This window comes from Dermochelys coriacea, chromosome 10 (genome assembly GCF_009764565.3).
Source record: "Dermochelys coriacea isolate rDerCor1 chromosome 10, rDerCor1.pri.v4, whole genome shotgun sequence".
Lineage (NCBI taxonomy): Eukaryota > Metazoa > Chordata > Testudines > Dermochelyidae > Dermochelys > Dermochelys coriacea.
The window spans coordinates 58,809,100-58,825,661 of record NC_050077.1 but is presented as its reverse complement, the minus strand read 5'-3'; the positions used below and the strand labels follow the sequence as shown (position 1 = coordinate 58,825,661).

Sequence of the window (16,562 nt, the reverse complement as noted above, 5' to 3'; positions counted from 1 at the left end):
ACTAGGACAATGAATGCTATTATCTAGACAATTGGCATGAACAAATGACAATTTCTTTAAATAGCAGATAACTCCACAGTAGGCAAGAATGCAGTGTCTAAGCTTACCGTTACAGATTTCCTTTTAGAAATTCAAGCCACGGTTATTTATTGTATATTTAACTTAAGAAATTAAAGTGAAAAATTTACTAAAATTGAAATAATGGTGTTCCATATTGATTTTCTCCAACTTCGAATTCAAATTTGCTCAGTTTACAAGTAAAAAGGACTTTCTAAATGACAATGCAGAGAACCCGAGAACTGCATTCAAAGTTGTGATCTTTTTGTCCCTCACAAACTCAACACTAAATTTCTAAAATGAATCAGCTTGTTAACCATTTTGCTGATTAGGTGAAAGGCAAAATAAAAGTATGACTTTCAGTAAAGAATTGGATGTGATTAAAACAGAAAGGGGCATGCATATCTATTGAGTAAGGGGAAGTTTACATAATCACTTTTGCCAAAAACAACTTCATTTTAAAACTATTTTGAAATTTGCATTTTCAAAGAAAAATAAATTTCTATCCACTTACATTAAAATTCTATTTCAATGTCAAATGAATTCATTGTACATTTCCCTGAATCCTATCCATGGAAATGAACGCAAGATGGGAGCCTTCTCTTTCAAATCCCAATTCCTGATGTCAAAGAATCAAGTTGGGATGAATGTTAGAGTCAAATGGAAGTATATCATACAGTGAACTCTAGTTTTAAAGATACAGTATTCAGCACAAATTGTGGCTTTAAATTAAATCTCAAGCTGATATATATGTAAAAATAACCTTTTGATTATATTTAATAATTAGCATTGATCTTCTTATAGCTTACGTGTTCCTGAGTTAGATATTTGCAGCAAGATTACTGCACTATTGAACAGCTGAGTGAGCTTTGCTTTGCGTAGTCTGCAAGTTTCAAAAAAACTGCTTTTCAAAGTTAGGTTGAGAAACAGCACTTGTTTATTCATAAACAAGAGTCCATTAGTTTAATACACTGTTAATATTGTAGGATCTATTGTCCATATGTCTTTGGAAAATATGGCTGCATTACAAGAAATGTCTGGAAGACTCGTATCTTCTTTTCAATGAAATATCACAACTCGGAACAGCAATACTTCATTCTATGGGAAAACCTTTGAACTAGACAAGTGCACAATATTTATACTTCTACCCAGCGTGGGCAGTAGTCTGTCTGATGTTTTATTGTTTAATACTGCCAGCTGCATATTTGTGAAGGAGGGGAATTGAATTTACAGGGAAACTTTAAATAGGCTGTGTCTTAAATCCAATTATGTTCATAATCAGCTTTAGTCACATGATGTAACGAAGGTCACATTAATTTTTGTTGCAAATTTAATACTGGCAAAGGTTATCATAAGGTATGTTTTTTTTAAAGGCCCTTAAAAACAAATCCATCATCTTTTGGAGGATTTCATTTTCTGGTGGTGGGACAGTGAAGGAATGCATGGGGGAGGGGGGCGAGAATAAGAACAAAGCAAGCAGTCGTGGTGCTGGATCATTCTCAAGCAAAAAGAAACAAACAAAAAGGAAGACCAATAATTCAAGTTGAAATGCACCATATATTCCTCCCCATACCCTTTTCTACCCCAGAAACAACGTTACACACACTTTCACTATCGCAGAAGAAAAAGGTAGTAGGCAGTCATAGAAAAGACTGAACAGAAAAAACGTAGTATTTCATTTTCTATTTTAGGATTTGAGGTGAGTGCTTAACTTTTCTTGGAGGGTTTAACACTAGAACACACTGAAATTTACAAAGCCACATAATATTACTTTTGCTGTTGACTCTAACCAATTAAGAAGATTCTTCAATACATATGATTTTTCTGTTAATCCATTGTCTGTGACTTCAAAGAATATAGTTAACAAGCTTTCCTTACCTGAGAGAAATAGTGTAGCAGCGCACAGACTTTATATAAAAAGAAAAGGAGTACTTGTGGCATCTTAGAGACTAACAAATTTATTAGAGCATAAGCTTTCGTGAGCTACAGCTCACTTCATCGGATGCATTTGGTGGAAAATACAGAGGAGAGATTTATATACACACACACAGAGAACATGAAACAATGGGTTTATCATACACACTGTAAGGAGAGTGATCACTTAAGATAAGCCATCACCAGCAGCAGGGGGGGGAAAAGGAGGAAAACCTTTCATGGTGACAAGAAGGTAGGTTTCAGAGTAGCAGCCGTGTTAGTCTGTATTCGCAAAAAGAAAAGGAGTACTTGTGGCACCTTAGAGACTAACAAATTTATTAGAGCATAAGCTTTCGTGAGCTACAGCTCACTTCATCGGATGCATTCCGACGAAGTGAGCTGTAGCTCACGAAAGCTTATGCTCTAATAAATTTGTTAAGCAAGGTAGGCTAATTCCAGCAGTTAACAAGAATATCAGAGGAACAGTGGGGGGTGGGGTGGGAGGGAGAAATACCATGGGGAAATAGTTTTACTTTGTGTAATGACTCATCCATTCCCAGTCTCTATACAAACCTAAGTTAATTGTATCCAGTTTGCAAATTAATTCCAATTCAGCAGTCTCTCATTGGAGTCTGTTTTTGAAGCTTTTTTGTTGAAGTATAGCCACTCTTAGGTCTGTGATCGAGTGACCAGAGAGATTGAAGTGTTCTCCAACTCGTTTTTGAATGTTATAATTCTTGACGTCTGATTTGTGTCCATTCATTCTTTTACGTAGAGACTGTCCAGTTTGGCCAATGTACATGGCAGAGGGACATTGGTGGCACATGATAGCATATATCACATTGGTAGATGCGCAGGTGAACGAGCCTCTGATAGTGTGGCTGATGTGATTAGGCCCTATGATGGTATCCCCTGAATAGATATGTGGACAGAGTTGGCAATGGGCTTTGTTGCAAGGATAGGTTCCTGGGTTAGTGGTTCTGTTGTGTGGTGTGTGGTTGCTGGTGAGTATTTGCTTCAGATTGGGGGGCTGTCTGTAAGCAAGGACTGGTCTGTCTCCCAAGATCTGTGAGAGTGATGGCTCGTCCTTCAGGATAGGTTGTAGATCCTTGATGATGCGTTGGAGAGGTTTTAGTTGGGGGCTGAAGGTGATGGCTAGTGGCGTTCTGTTGTTTTCTTTGTTGGGCCTGTCCTGTAGTAGGTGACTTCTGGGTACTCTTCTGGCTCTGTCAATCTGTTTCTTCACTTCAGCAGGTGGGTATTGTAGTTGTAGGAATGCATGATAGAGATCTTGTAGGTGTTTGTCTCTGTCTGAGGGGTTGGAGCAAATGCGGTTATATTGTAGCGCTTGGCTGTAGACAATAGATCGAGTGGTATGATCTGGATGAAAGCTAGAGGCATGTAGGTAGGAATAGCGGTCAGTAGGTTTCCGATACAGGGTGGTGTTTATGTCACCATCGCTTATTAGCACCGTAGTGTCCAGGAAGTGGATCTCTTGTGTGGACTGGTCCAGGCTGAGGTTGATGGTGGGATGGAAATTGTATAAAAACTATTTCTTAAATGTGTTTCACAGAGAGATTTTAAAACAATTTTTCTCTATCAAAATGAAAACTTTCAAAGATAAGCTATTGGGGGAGGGATAGCTCAGTGGTTTGAGCATTAGCTTGCTAAACCCAGGGTTGTGAGTTCAATCCTTGAGGGGGCCATTTAGGGATTTGGGGCAAAAATTGGGGATTGGTCCTGCTTTGAGCAGGGGGTTGGACTAGATGATCTCCTGAGGTCCCTTCCAACCCTGATATTCTATGATTCTATTCTATTCTATGATTTATGGCCCAGTTCCTAAATATAAAGATTATGTAAACCGTCTTGTTTGCAAGAAGAATGACATCACGAGTCAAATTCTCCAACTTATTTTTTAATTTTACTGATAATGAATGTTCAGTGACTGTTGCCAGGATCTTTTCAGCTATTTTTTTTTTTTTTTTTTTTACTAGATTTTGGCAGCTTTCCCTAAACTAGTGACCATGTCATCACAAGACCTTTTTTAACTCAATTAGGCATGTCAGCTTCCTCATAAGTGCTCTTACGTTCTGTATTGTTTAATATTTTTAGAGAGGATAGCTGAGACCTAAGCTGTGGCATGCAATAAAGTATTTTTTTTAATTGCTGAATTAACCAGGATTTTTTCCAAAATTAATGCTAGTTTAGGATGATTTTATTGGACTAAGTTGCCTGGCTCCAAGATAAACCTCATACTTGAAATTCTGGTGAGCTAAAGGGTGACGACCAATAGAAAGTGATGTCCAACAGTACATGTACCAGCAGATTTCACACACACACACACACACACACACACACACACACACACACACAATATCAATCTTCAGGGTGGCAACAGGAACCCCTTCCTTTAAAAAAAAAAAAAAACAAAACAAAAAAACACTCACTGGCCACCACAAATCTAAATCAGGACTCTTGTTCTTACAGTCCAACAGGACCTTCAATGTGACCTGTTCAGCAGCCACCAATAACGAAAATAGTGTTTGGTGGGATCTGTCAACAATGAGCTGCCTTTCCAGGAAACAAGATCACAGTTTAAGAAGCTAAGAATGCACTGAGGGATTTCCTAAAGTCTGTTTCCTGCAGTTTAGGCAGATATTTCCCACTTCCAAAAGAATGATACTAACATCTGTAATGGACTTATAAGTTTGTGGTTTGTTTTTTCTTATAACCGTAGCATTCTTTTCAGAGATATGTAGAGACCCCTTAAATGAGTATTTTTCTAGGGTTTTCTCATATTTGAATATGGGGTTTTGAAGTACCATGTTCCAAAAAGCTTTAGGGGACAAGAGGCCCTTTGTGCAGTAGCAACCTTAAAGAGGTTTTAAGGGATATCAAAATACAACACAGACATACCAAGCCATATTATCATTGTATCTAGACACTAACTAGCTGATTGTGCCTACCATCTCTAACAAGGGAGTTGGCTTCAGATTCCGGTACAACTGATACCACATTTGCAGTCAGGAATTTTTCAAGCTGTTTTACTATATAGCAAATGCTACTCAAAATCAAGATCCCTCCCAAGACGGCAACTTTTTAGAGAAAATTTACTGAGATGAGACTAGAACTTTTTTAGGACCTTTTTCTGCTGGCTTTTAATTGTTCAATTGGAATATTGACACCAAACAAGTTTGGATTAATTATTATCCTTTTGATAGATGTCGGTACATTCCAAGAACAATAAATTATTAGAATTTGTGGCTATGCTAGTATTCAGAGTAATATAGTTCCAAACAGAACTCATATCCACTTTAAAAAAACAACAACAAACAGTGGCACTACACTTCTGCTGTGCAAGGAGCAGCAGGGCAGCAAGGACTGCCCATTCATTTCAGTGTGGGCATTACTCTGATCTTGGGGAATGAGGAGGAGGTGCCAAAATAGCCTGTGATGGTGAGTGCTAAAGTAATGATGCTTCCTTGAATCACAATGGCTTAGGCAGCACTTCTCTGATGCTTTTAAACTCCTGTAGGAAGCATAGCTCCTTTCTGGTTCTCCAGTTGTCCTGAAATAGCCCATCATCATAGCTCCAGCTTTTGCAGAGCTGACCAGCAGAGGAGCATGCGTCTTCAAAAGGTCAAGTTCAAACACCCTTTCCGCACCACAACTTTTCAGTAAACCCAAGAAGGGCATCTGGACCTCTCTACTGAGCCTGCACTGGATGTAAATAGGATGATCTTCTGACCAAAGGGCTGCAAGCTAATACACTGAACAACTGTAAAACTATTTTTCCTATTCTCCTACAAGTGTTGGATATTTGAAACAGAGGCCACACTGGGGAACTTTTTACACATCCTTACATATAATCCCTTTAAAATCCCTACTCTCCTTACTTAATATTTAGTGACAGCCATAACACTTTACATATAACTGGGAGGCAGAAAGCTATGAAGTGTTAATGACACTAGTAACTAGGGATGTTTTAAGTGAGAAATCAATTTTTACTCTGTCAGAATACCAAGTGTAATATCAGTCTGGAGAGCAAGAAACCAGGTCACTTGATTTTTTTTTTTTCTGTTTTTCTATTTGTTAGTAAACAGTGCTATCAACTAAGCAATGCATGGTTAAATAATTAAAAGTACACTCAAAAAGAAAAAGGAGTACTTGTGGCACCTTAGAGACTAACAAATTTATTAGAGCATAAGCTTTTGTGAGCTACAGCTCACTTCATCGGATGCATCCGATGAAGTGAGCTGTAGCTCACGAAAGCTTATGCTCTAATAAATTTGTTAGTCTCTAAGGTGCCACAAGTACTCCTTTTTCTTTTTGCGAATACAGACTAACACGGCTGCTACTCTGAAACCTAAAAGTACACTGGATTTAGATAAAATGGTTCCTCACTAGAAGCGATTTAAGAAAAACTTTAACAATTTTAAAACTTCTATTTATAAGTTTACTCCTTTAATACAGGTTTGTTTTTTTCTGAACTATCAACCACTCACGCTGGGTTCCCATAACACCTTCAAAAATATTTTTATCTACAAGATGGTGACCACAAGTAGGGGGCACAAAAATGCAAGTTGTAATTAAAAAACACAATTTGTAAATTTGGGTAAATTTATTCATGATGAATAATGCTACATTACCAAAATAAGGACTCACCAAAACAGGTACAGGATTTTTTTTTTTAAACAATTAAAAGTTAATACACAACTTCTCCAAGGCCTTGAAGAGGTCACCAAAATTTCCACTTCCTTTATGACTTACTGTAAATGATTTGTGAGCAGGATTTCCCTTCCACAACTAACCTGAGTAAACATGCAAGTTATTTTGTATTTAATAATGTGACTCAAGAACATATTATATAGTTCACATATTTAAATAAAGAATTCATTTGAAAGCCTTAGTGTGTGGAAGAAACTGGTTTCCAAAATTAATCCATCAATGACTGTAACTAATTTGCATTATATTGCCAGAGTTATAAAACAGTTTGACTGGGAGTGGCTCAGGAATCTGAAATCATTCATTTTGTGTTCAAAGTCATGAATAGAAGGCTGACTTCCACTGGTCACCACATCCATTGTAACAGACAAAAGCCTTCTCATAAAGATGACAATATAATCCCCATTTACAAAAAAACCTTTTGTTTGTCTATTGAATAAGATTTCATTGAGATGCTAATCATATGTTGCACTTTGGTTCCTGAAAAGGCTCTAAAAGTATATTGTTTCAAAAGGCTCAAACACAGCTGACCAAAAATATTCCATTTTAAAGCAAAAAGATTCCTTCCCCTCCCCCACAACCTGCTGAATTAGCATTGAGAGGTGTGTTTTTTTTTTGTTGCCTCTCCAGTGCAAGCTGCTGTCTATGTCAATCTGCATCTATTTCATGAGAGTTAGAAGTAGTTAGAGATTACACAGCAAGAGGAACTAAGATTTGTGCACTCTTGTTTTCAATTTAAAAAGTTCTACAGAGACTGTTTCATTAAACTACAATTACAAACAAGATTATGTATCTAAGACAGTATGCTTTGAAAGGCAAAGAAAGTTTAGGGTCTCACTGAATTGTTTTGAGGTGTCTTAGTAAACATTATACATTAATTTTTAAAATATTTCAATGTACGGAAGCCCCGAAGTTATCCTAAGCTATCAATGAAAAATCAAAGCAAAATTAAATAGCTGATGATGAAGAAACTCTTCCCATTCTAACAGAAACTCAGGAAGATGTTAAACCGCAGCCTCTAAAGCAGTGGTCTCCAACCTTTTTATGCCCAAGATCAGTTTTTGAATCCAAGGGCAACCCAGAATCTACCCTGCCCCTTCCTCGAGGCCGCGCCCCTTCCCCAAAGCCCTGCCTGCCCTGCCCACTCCACTCCCCATTTCTTACTTTCACTGGGCTGGGGCAGGGGGTTGGGGTTCGGGAGGGGGTGTGGGCTCTGGGCTGGAATTCACAGTATGAGGGGCCTCTTGGCTGAGCCTGGGGAAGAGGTTTTGGGGTGCAGGATGGGGTGAGGGGTACAAGCTCTAGGAGGGAGTTTGGGTGCAGGAGGGGTTCCAGGCTGGGGAAGAGTGTTTGGGTACAGGAGGGGCTGCAGGATGCAGGCTCTGGAAGGGAGTTTGGATGCAGGAGGGAATATGGGGTGCTGGCTCTGGGAGGGGGTCAGGGCTGGAGCTTGGGGTGTAGGAGGGGTTTCAGGGCGCAGAAGGAGGTATGGGGTGCTGGCTCCAGAAGGGGGCTCAGGGTTGGGGTGCTGGCTCTGGGAGGGGGCTCAGGCAGGGGGTGTGGCTTCCTGCCAGGCAGCGGGCGCAGCGAGGCTAAGGCAGGCTCCCTGCCTATCCCAGCCCCACACCGCTCCAGGAAGGGGCCAGCGTGCCCCTGCAGTGGGGTGGGCAGGGGGCACATGGCTGCTTGACAAAATAAGGAAGCAACTGACACAGGATTATGGAAAATAGATCTTTTAAAACTTTATATATTTTTGACAAGATTATAAATCTGGTAAATAAAGCAAGTAGTTTTGATGTCATATACTGACTCCCTAAGCTTGAGAGCCCATGCTGTTTTTTTTAAATGCGCTAGCTTGAGCTCCAGCTGAAGTATAGACAGCTAGAGTGTAGACAGACCCAAAATTTAATTGTGAATAGGGTACAGTCATCAAGTGGAGATGTTTCTAGTTGGGTCTCAGTGATCAGTTCCTGGCCCTATAACTACTTAACGTTATTATCAATGTGCACAAGCAGATGATGCAAAGGCTCAGGGAGTTGTAAGGTCACTGGTACAAAGCAATATGGATCACTTGGTAACGTTGAACATATTTTATATGGCCAAATGTAAAGTTATACATTTAGATCAAAGAATATAGTCTACTTGCAGAATGGGGGACGCTATCCTGGAAAGCCGTGACCCAGAAAAGGTATGTGCACTGCGGCGGATAATCAGCTGAACACCAGCTCCCAGTGTAGCATTGTGTCCAAAAGGGCTGCTGCTAACGTGATCTTTGGATATATGAACCAGGGAATCTCAAGTAGGAGTGGGGAGCTTTTATTACCTCTACTGTGTTGGTGTAACTACTATTGGAATGCTCTGACCAGTTCTGGGGTCCACAATTCAATAAGGATGTTGATAAATTGAAGAGGGTTCAGAAAAGAGCAATGAGAATGATTAAAATATTAAAAAATAATGCCTTACCTTACAGCAATAGACTCAAGGAGCTCAATCTATTTAGTTTAACAAGAGAAGGATACGGGGGGACTTGAGCAGTCTAAAAGTATCTATGTGGGAAATGAAACTTTGATAATGGGCTCTTTAATGTAGCAGACAAGAGTACAGCACGATACAATGGCTGGAAGTTGAAGATCGACAAATTCAGACTGGAAATAAGATGTAAATTTCTAACAGGGTAATTAACCACTGGAACAACATACCAAGGGTGGAGGTGGATTCTCCATCTTTGGCAATTTTTAAATCAAAACTGGATTGTTTTCTATAAAATATGCTCTAATTTGAACAGGAAATAATTCAGAATGTTCAGAAGTCTTATGGTCTGTATTATACAGGAGGTCTGACAAGATAATTACATTGGTCCCTTCTAGCCTTACAATCTACGACCTTAGTAGCTAGCATTTTCTGCACTTTCCAATCAACTGAAAATTCCCATCAGAGCTGTGTTCCAGAATGCCAGCTGCTGGCTGTTACTGCACCTTTTAAGTACCAGTCTGAAGGAGTCTGGAACCATGTGTGCAGGGAAAGCTGTTGCTTTCTACACGGCTAAATTAGGGATCTTTCTTATATTATATTAATCTAGGAGCTCTTTAATGTGAATTTAGATTACTCATCCCTCCTTTTGGATACCACAGAACTTCACAAGAAAGCACCATGGTCAGTATGTGACATTTTAACAAGCTCAAGGGAAGTCTTTGTGTTTACTTTGCAGGAAAGATCTCCACTAGTACACCGGTCTGGCAGCTAGAGGACTAGCCCAAGTGGCGAATAAAAAAACCAACAACAAAAGTTTGAAGTGGGGTAAGGTTTGTGCCTGCTCTAGACTCCTTTCAGACCATAACTGCACATGGATCACGTCAGGACATCATGACTCACACTGTTGTATGATGAGAATCTTGGAATATTTGTCTCCATAGACCCCTCAGTTTGAAACTTACTAATGACTTAGGCAGCTTGACATTTAATGAAAACATTTTCTCTTTGTCTACAGCACAATGTGGGAGTACTTACTAATATCATCTTCATGATAAATGACAGAGTGAAATGGTAGGGTTCTGTCCTTAATATATCTCTCTGCTGGCTCAACATAAAAGGTGCCACTGTGAGTCTGGATGAATCCTTCAAATCTTCCATCAATAACAGATCCATGGCTAAAGCTTCCCTGATCACCTATTAAAGAAAGCAGCAGATGTGTTTTGAAAAAAACATTTACACCCATCTCAAAACATTCTTACAGTTTATATACAAAAACAATTCCAAAGAATACACTCTGAAATCAATACAAGGAAACAGTGTGTGAATTAACTTTACTTACGAGAATACACCTGAAATATGAATTCAAAAAGGAAAGTCTGAAGAACAAAGCTGTAAAACTAAAATTCCCATGACCACCTCAGATATATTTTTATTCAGATGCAAAACAGTTAACATACAGAAAGTAATAGGTACTCAGCAAAGCCCTGTACTCATGATCGTCCAGAATATGAGCCTAATCCCTAAGATGCCAACATTGGCAAACCAAGAAATGCAGATTTAGGGTCCTCTTACATGTATCTTAAAAGGCTAGTGTTACAAGAACAAAACAACTGTTAAAAAGCAAAACATTGAAAAGTGTTAAAGCAATACTTTCCCACAAAACCAAGTGATTCCCCCCACAGGGATTGCTACAGGAACTGGGATTACCACAGTATCATAACGCCCTTTCCCTAGCCAAGCCCTGTACAGCTCCAAATCAGAACTCCTATTCAGGCTATTAAATGGACCCTCACTGTATTCTGTAAAGCATCGGTGATCTAAATACTTGCTACTGGTTGGAAGAGGCTAAGGGATGACGAAGACTCCTCTGTTCAGACATCAAGGATTAAAAAAGAGTTAAGCTCATATAGGAAAGTCATTTCAACTTTTCATTTGCTCATTTGCCAATGTTTAAATTGGGGAAGTTAATCTTATGTTCTGAAATAGAATGAGGCACAAGGCAATGGAGGAGCATGTATATCCTACAAATATATTTTTCCATGTGAATTTCCAGTTTTCAAAATATTATATAGGGCATGATTGAGGGGCAATTATAAGACCAAAGGGGTGCTGTAGAGAGGCTTTGCTAGCACTTCTCACATGCCTACAGTTAGCAGCTAGAAAGACCAGCAGGACTGGTGAGTACAGTTGCATTCTGGGTATCCCTTTAGGACCCAGCAGATCATTTGCATTTGAGCATGGCTCTGATTCCAGAGACAAGATGAACCCAGATGAATCTGTATGTAGTCTCCACATGCTTAAAACTCAATCACGAGAGTCAGATGGAGGAGAGGATCTGAACTCACGGTCACTGGGACTGCAGATGAGCACCAGCCTCCTCAAGTAACCAGCTGAGTTGAGGTGAGTAGATCAATTGTCAGGGCCTCTCATTCACTAAGAATTTCCTTGAAGAGCTCAAACTGACCTTTAGTCTTAAGATGAGCCTCTTACAATTTCCCTGACCTTATATCCCACCCGTACAAACTCTGAGAACTATGTACTAGTACATGGTATAAGCTTTGCCTACTTATTCTCAGCTCCCCACTCTAGTATCACTGTGTACCTGATTTTAGAGCACTTAGCAAATTAAAAGCTGGTCGTTTGTGGGAGGGGCTCTCTCATGAACCCTTTAACCAAATAACCCCAGATTTCCACTACATAGTTTACCCCAGACTCCGACAGGGCATAGCTGTCTTGAAGACAGTCTGGCTATACACAAGCATTCAAGCACTTTGAAATGTAAAAGCGTGACATTTTGTAAGGGCTGTATCCCAAGACAACCTTAAAAAAAAAATGACTGCAAATTTACACACACACACACACACACACACACACACACACACACACACAATTTGAGCCCAGAACACACTTAAGGAAAAGCACCATGTGTAACTATGAAAACAACTATGTATCCCTGCATGTCTTCCAACTTTTTGGGGGGGGGGGGGGGGGGGGAAGAGGCACAAGATACCATAAGTACATCACTTTGTAGATGGTGCTCTCTTATGGAAATACACAAAAGATTTTGGTTCCCATCAACAAATGTATGAACCACCAGTAGTGGAGACTACTCTTCTCCCCCAGACTTTACATCTCCAGTTATATATATTCTGGAATGCAGGCATTTACAGTTAATGACTGAGTTATTGATTCTATGTTGGTGAAGACTCTCTGGATTCCTTTCACCATTCATTCAATATGAGCATAAAGTTTTATAGTTCAAGGTATGTGAACTCTTAAATGGAAATAAATCTGAATGGGCATCAAATTCAATATTTCATACTCTATCACCTGTAGCCATTTCATAATCCTTGTAGAAACTTAACAGAAAATTTCAAGTTTTTCCAGAAAGCATTACGGGGAAGGTCAGGACTAGCTTCCACGTTCAGCTTGTACCAAGGGCTAAGCACCAGATTACATACAATTTTTACAGGGGCCTCCTTTTGGTATATGGGTGTCTAAGTTCACCACATTGCTTGTCAGAATCCTTCAGGTACAATGTTGCCTGATAGTGTAGTTGGGCCACTTAGTAGTGTAACTGAATAGGGGCTGATCAAATCAAGTGTTCAGCCATCTGGTTCAGTTCATATTTAAGCAAATACACAGAATGAAGTCACCATCTATTTGAAAGGAAGGAGGGAAGAAAGGAAAGACAGACTATGTTCAGAAGTGCAGTACCCACATTCTTGAGAATGTATTTAAAATGTAGAATGTATTCAGAATCTGAATGACTCCAAAAAAAAGTTAAGAAAATATTTTGCATTAAGTCCACCAAAACTAAGTTAGGAAAAGATTAATCAACTGTCCACGCATCACATTTTAGTATTTTTTCAATTAAGGAAATTTTAAATTAATATTTTTGAACAATTTGATCAAGTATTTGCCACTTCATAAGTCAAAGCAACATTAAAATCAAATAGCATTTTCTTAAAATCATTGCACTTTTTAATCCATGTGAAATTGTTGTTGTACTTACCATATATGTGTCCAGTGTAAATATGGGAGGTATCATAATCAACTACTTTATTTGATATTTCTACTTTGAAGTCATTACTAAAGAGGGATGTATCTCTCTTCATTCGAAGGTTGAAGTGTCTATGAAGTAAACAAAAGATAGTAAACAAATATAATTTCAATTACACAAGCACTGCTGAATACAGACTGTGTTAAAATGTGGGCTGTAAATACACCCTGCAAATCCTTTAAAAATATTACCAATATGGAAACAATATTCCTTACATAGAGCATGAGACAAGCAAACGTATTACAAGAATGATTTCAGTTCAGTACATAATGGTATTCAGATGTTTCTGATGTAACTGTACTAACAAAATAACGTGAGAAAGAAATCATGGCCAGTCTTAAAGTTCACAAACCTAATCTTACCTGCTCAGTCTTAATTATGGATTTTGTTCTCACTCCTCCATAAAACACAGGAGTAACTGAAGGAAGAGCCATCTTTTCTTTGATAAAGCATTATAAACTATTCAAAGTTAGTAATCTCTTCATTTTCAGTTTATTTTACTTGCAATTTCCAGCAGAGAGACTTAAAGTATAGGTATACTGTTGGCTTAATTTCAAAAAGTAAGCTGGACACCAACACTTGTAATAAAAAGTCCACAAAAATGTGTAGGGATTACTACATGTAACCATAGCAGTTCAATTCCATCTAAATTGAACTGATTTACTTATATTTAACACTCCGACTACATTTAATCCCACTAGAAATATAAATGATCTCTCTTTGGAAATCAGGAGCACAAGTTTATGATTCAACCTCTAAATATAAGTGGAAGTTATCAAGACATAAAACATGTCAACTTTGTTGATTTAATTTTTTTTTTTTATTAAACATGACAATTTTTACAAACTAATTTTGTAATTAATTAATAAAGACAGTTCTTTCACTAAGCCAAGATAAGGTTATGGTCTGAAAAATGCAACAACTGAAATATCGCAATTGCTGCAATACACCACTAGTGATTCACAACTATTAGGCCCAAAATTCATTTTCACTCCAATGCTATTATTTGTATTACAGTATGACAAGTGCCACATTACTGAAGTATTTTTTTAAAAACAACTGCATAGTCCAATTGAACAAAAATAATAATTACCTTTACCTGGAATCTTATTTTAGTCATCTAAATTAATCAGGACTGAAACATTTAAACATTATGTTTTGCATGTAGAATCACCCTCCCAATACTAGAAAGCTCTTAAAATAAAATCAACCTGGGTTTTGTTTTTAATGAAGTTTGCAATATCAGTTTCATTTAGGTCTTATTTCTATTGTATGACTCTTCCTCATTACAGGAGTGCCTTGCTGTACATTCAAACAATGAGATGGACACAGGTGCCGCTGCCACTGCTAAACACCAAAGGGGTGGATGCACATGAAGCCAGCCATCTAAGGCCTGGTCTACAGTACATGGTTATTTAGGAATTAGCCGAGTTAATTTGAAATAAAACTGATTCTGTCCACATGACCAAACTGTTTTTTCCTCAGCTGTGAGGGCTGCTCTCATTTTGGTGTCTTTGCGCTTCAGGGCAGGGGACAGCAAGTCACAAAGTTCCATGAAAGTGGCCCTACGCATACAGAAGTTTTGCAGCCACTGGGAATCATCCCATACCTGCAACACTATGCGGTCCCACCATTCTGCGCTTGTTTCCCGGGCCCAGAATCAGCGTTTCACAGCATGAACCTGGCCCAACGTCACCATGATCTCCCAATTGCCACATGCCGTGATTCTAGGAATGTCTGTCTGTGTCCATGTTCTCAACAGTATAGTAATCACGCTGTCATTGCTTCCTTGCCCAGTTTTGTAGGTACTACACATACTGCTGGATAATGTGCGAGGTATTTACAATGGTCAAAACTGCAGCGGAGATCTGAGCGGGCTCCGTGCTTGCCACGCTATGGCGCCTGCATGGGCAATCCTGAAAAAAAGGCGCGAAACGTCGGAGAGTAGAGTGGCAGCAGAAGAGGTGGTGTTCGGTTCACAATAGCCAAAAAAAGGCAGGAAATGGTTGTCTTCTGTAGCATTCACAGAGGCGGGAGCCCAGGACAGAAAACATGGAGAAGCTCGATAGAGCGGCAAGAGCGGGAGAGCAGAGTTGGTGGCAGAAGCTGTGCTGCTCAGTTCATGATGGCCGAGCAGAGTTGGCAGTGGAAGCAGTCGATGAGGAAGAGAAAGAATAGATACTTAGAGATTACATAGAAAGATGAGAGAAAATGCAAGGTGGATTAATAGTACCAGGAGAGAAGCAGTGCACCATACTGCACCGTCTGCTGAAAGCAGTATGGTGTCTGCACGCCAAAAAGGCATGAAATGATTGTCTGTCATAGCTTTCACGAAGGGAGGAGAGACTGACGAGAGACACCCAGAAACACCTGCAAGAATGTTTTCTCCCCATCATGCACTGGGAGCTTAACCCAGAATTCCAATGAGCGGTGGGGACTGCAGGAATTGTGGGATAGCTACCCACAGTGCACCACTCCAACATTCGATGCTAGCCTTGGTACTGTGGATGCACGCCACCGAATTCATGTGCTTTAGTGGGGACACACAAGACTGAATGTATAAAATTGCTTCCGAAAATTCAAATAGAATAATTTCAAAATAATTTTGTACTGTAGACAAAGTCTCTACGAGAGGCAAATCAATTAAAGATCTGTACTGACTTTGCACCTTCAGTTGATCTGTGTTAATTTTCCTGAATGTCCCCAGGTACACATCCCCTGAGAGATGGTCAAGCTTTGGGCTTTTCATCTGTTCTCAGGAGGCACTACTAGCAAGGATCCAAACGCTCCCCTATCAGCAGCAGAACCTACCCAGCTCTAGAATCACATAGGAAGGGAATAGTGGCAGAAGTTGGAGATGCTATCAAAGAACACATTTCCCTCACAGCATGTGTGCCTCATAACACAAAGGTTCCAATCAGAGCTTCACTGGCAGGCAGACTTGACATAACTTGAATTCACATGTGCAACACAGACTGACATTCATCCTTCTCAGGCTACAGAGAATTATCCTTACCGAAATCTTGGATGGAGATTGTGTTACAGAATATTATCCTCCTCTCCTCTTGTAGAGGCTCTTACTGAAATCAGGGACTCTGTGTTCTAGGTACTATACAAGCACAGCAAGAGATGGCCCTGCTCTCAAGAGCTTACAATCTAAATATGCAAGGCATAGTATTACCTCCATTTTGTAAATAGGAAGCTGAGGAACAGAGATTAAGAATTGCCCAAGATTCACATAGGAAGCCTGTGGCAGGGTATTACCTCCAATCTCCCTAGCCCCGGTCCAATGCCTTAACCACTAAACCATCCTTCCTAATTTGTTGTGTGA

At 39.4% G+C, this 16,562-nt stretch overlaps 1 protein-coding gene across 1 annotated transcript in view; it reads right to left on the bottom strand.

The window, feature by feature from the left end:
- ADAM10 (ADAM metallopeptidase domain 10) overlaps positions 1–16,562 on the bottom strand; it is a 145,508-nt gene that overhangs the window by 62,042 nt on the left and 66,904 nt on the right. The window contains exons 3-4 of the mRNA XM_038419140.2: positions 13,184–13,302; positions 10,204–10,362 (exon numbers count right to left, since the gene is read on the bottom strand). Of these exons, the coding sequence (XP_038275068.1) occupies positions 10,204–10,362; positions 13,184–13,302 (278 nt within the window). The remainder of the gene's footprint in view (positions 1–10,203; positions 10,363–13,183; positions 13,303–16,562) is intronic.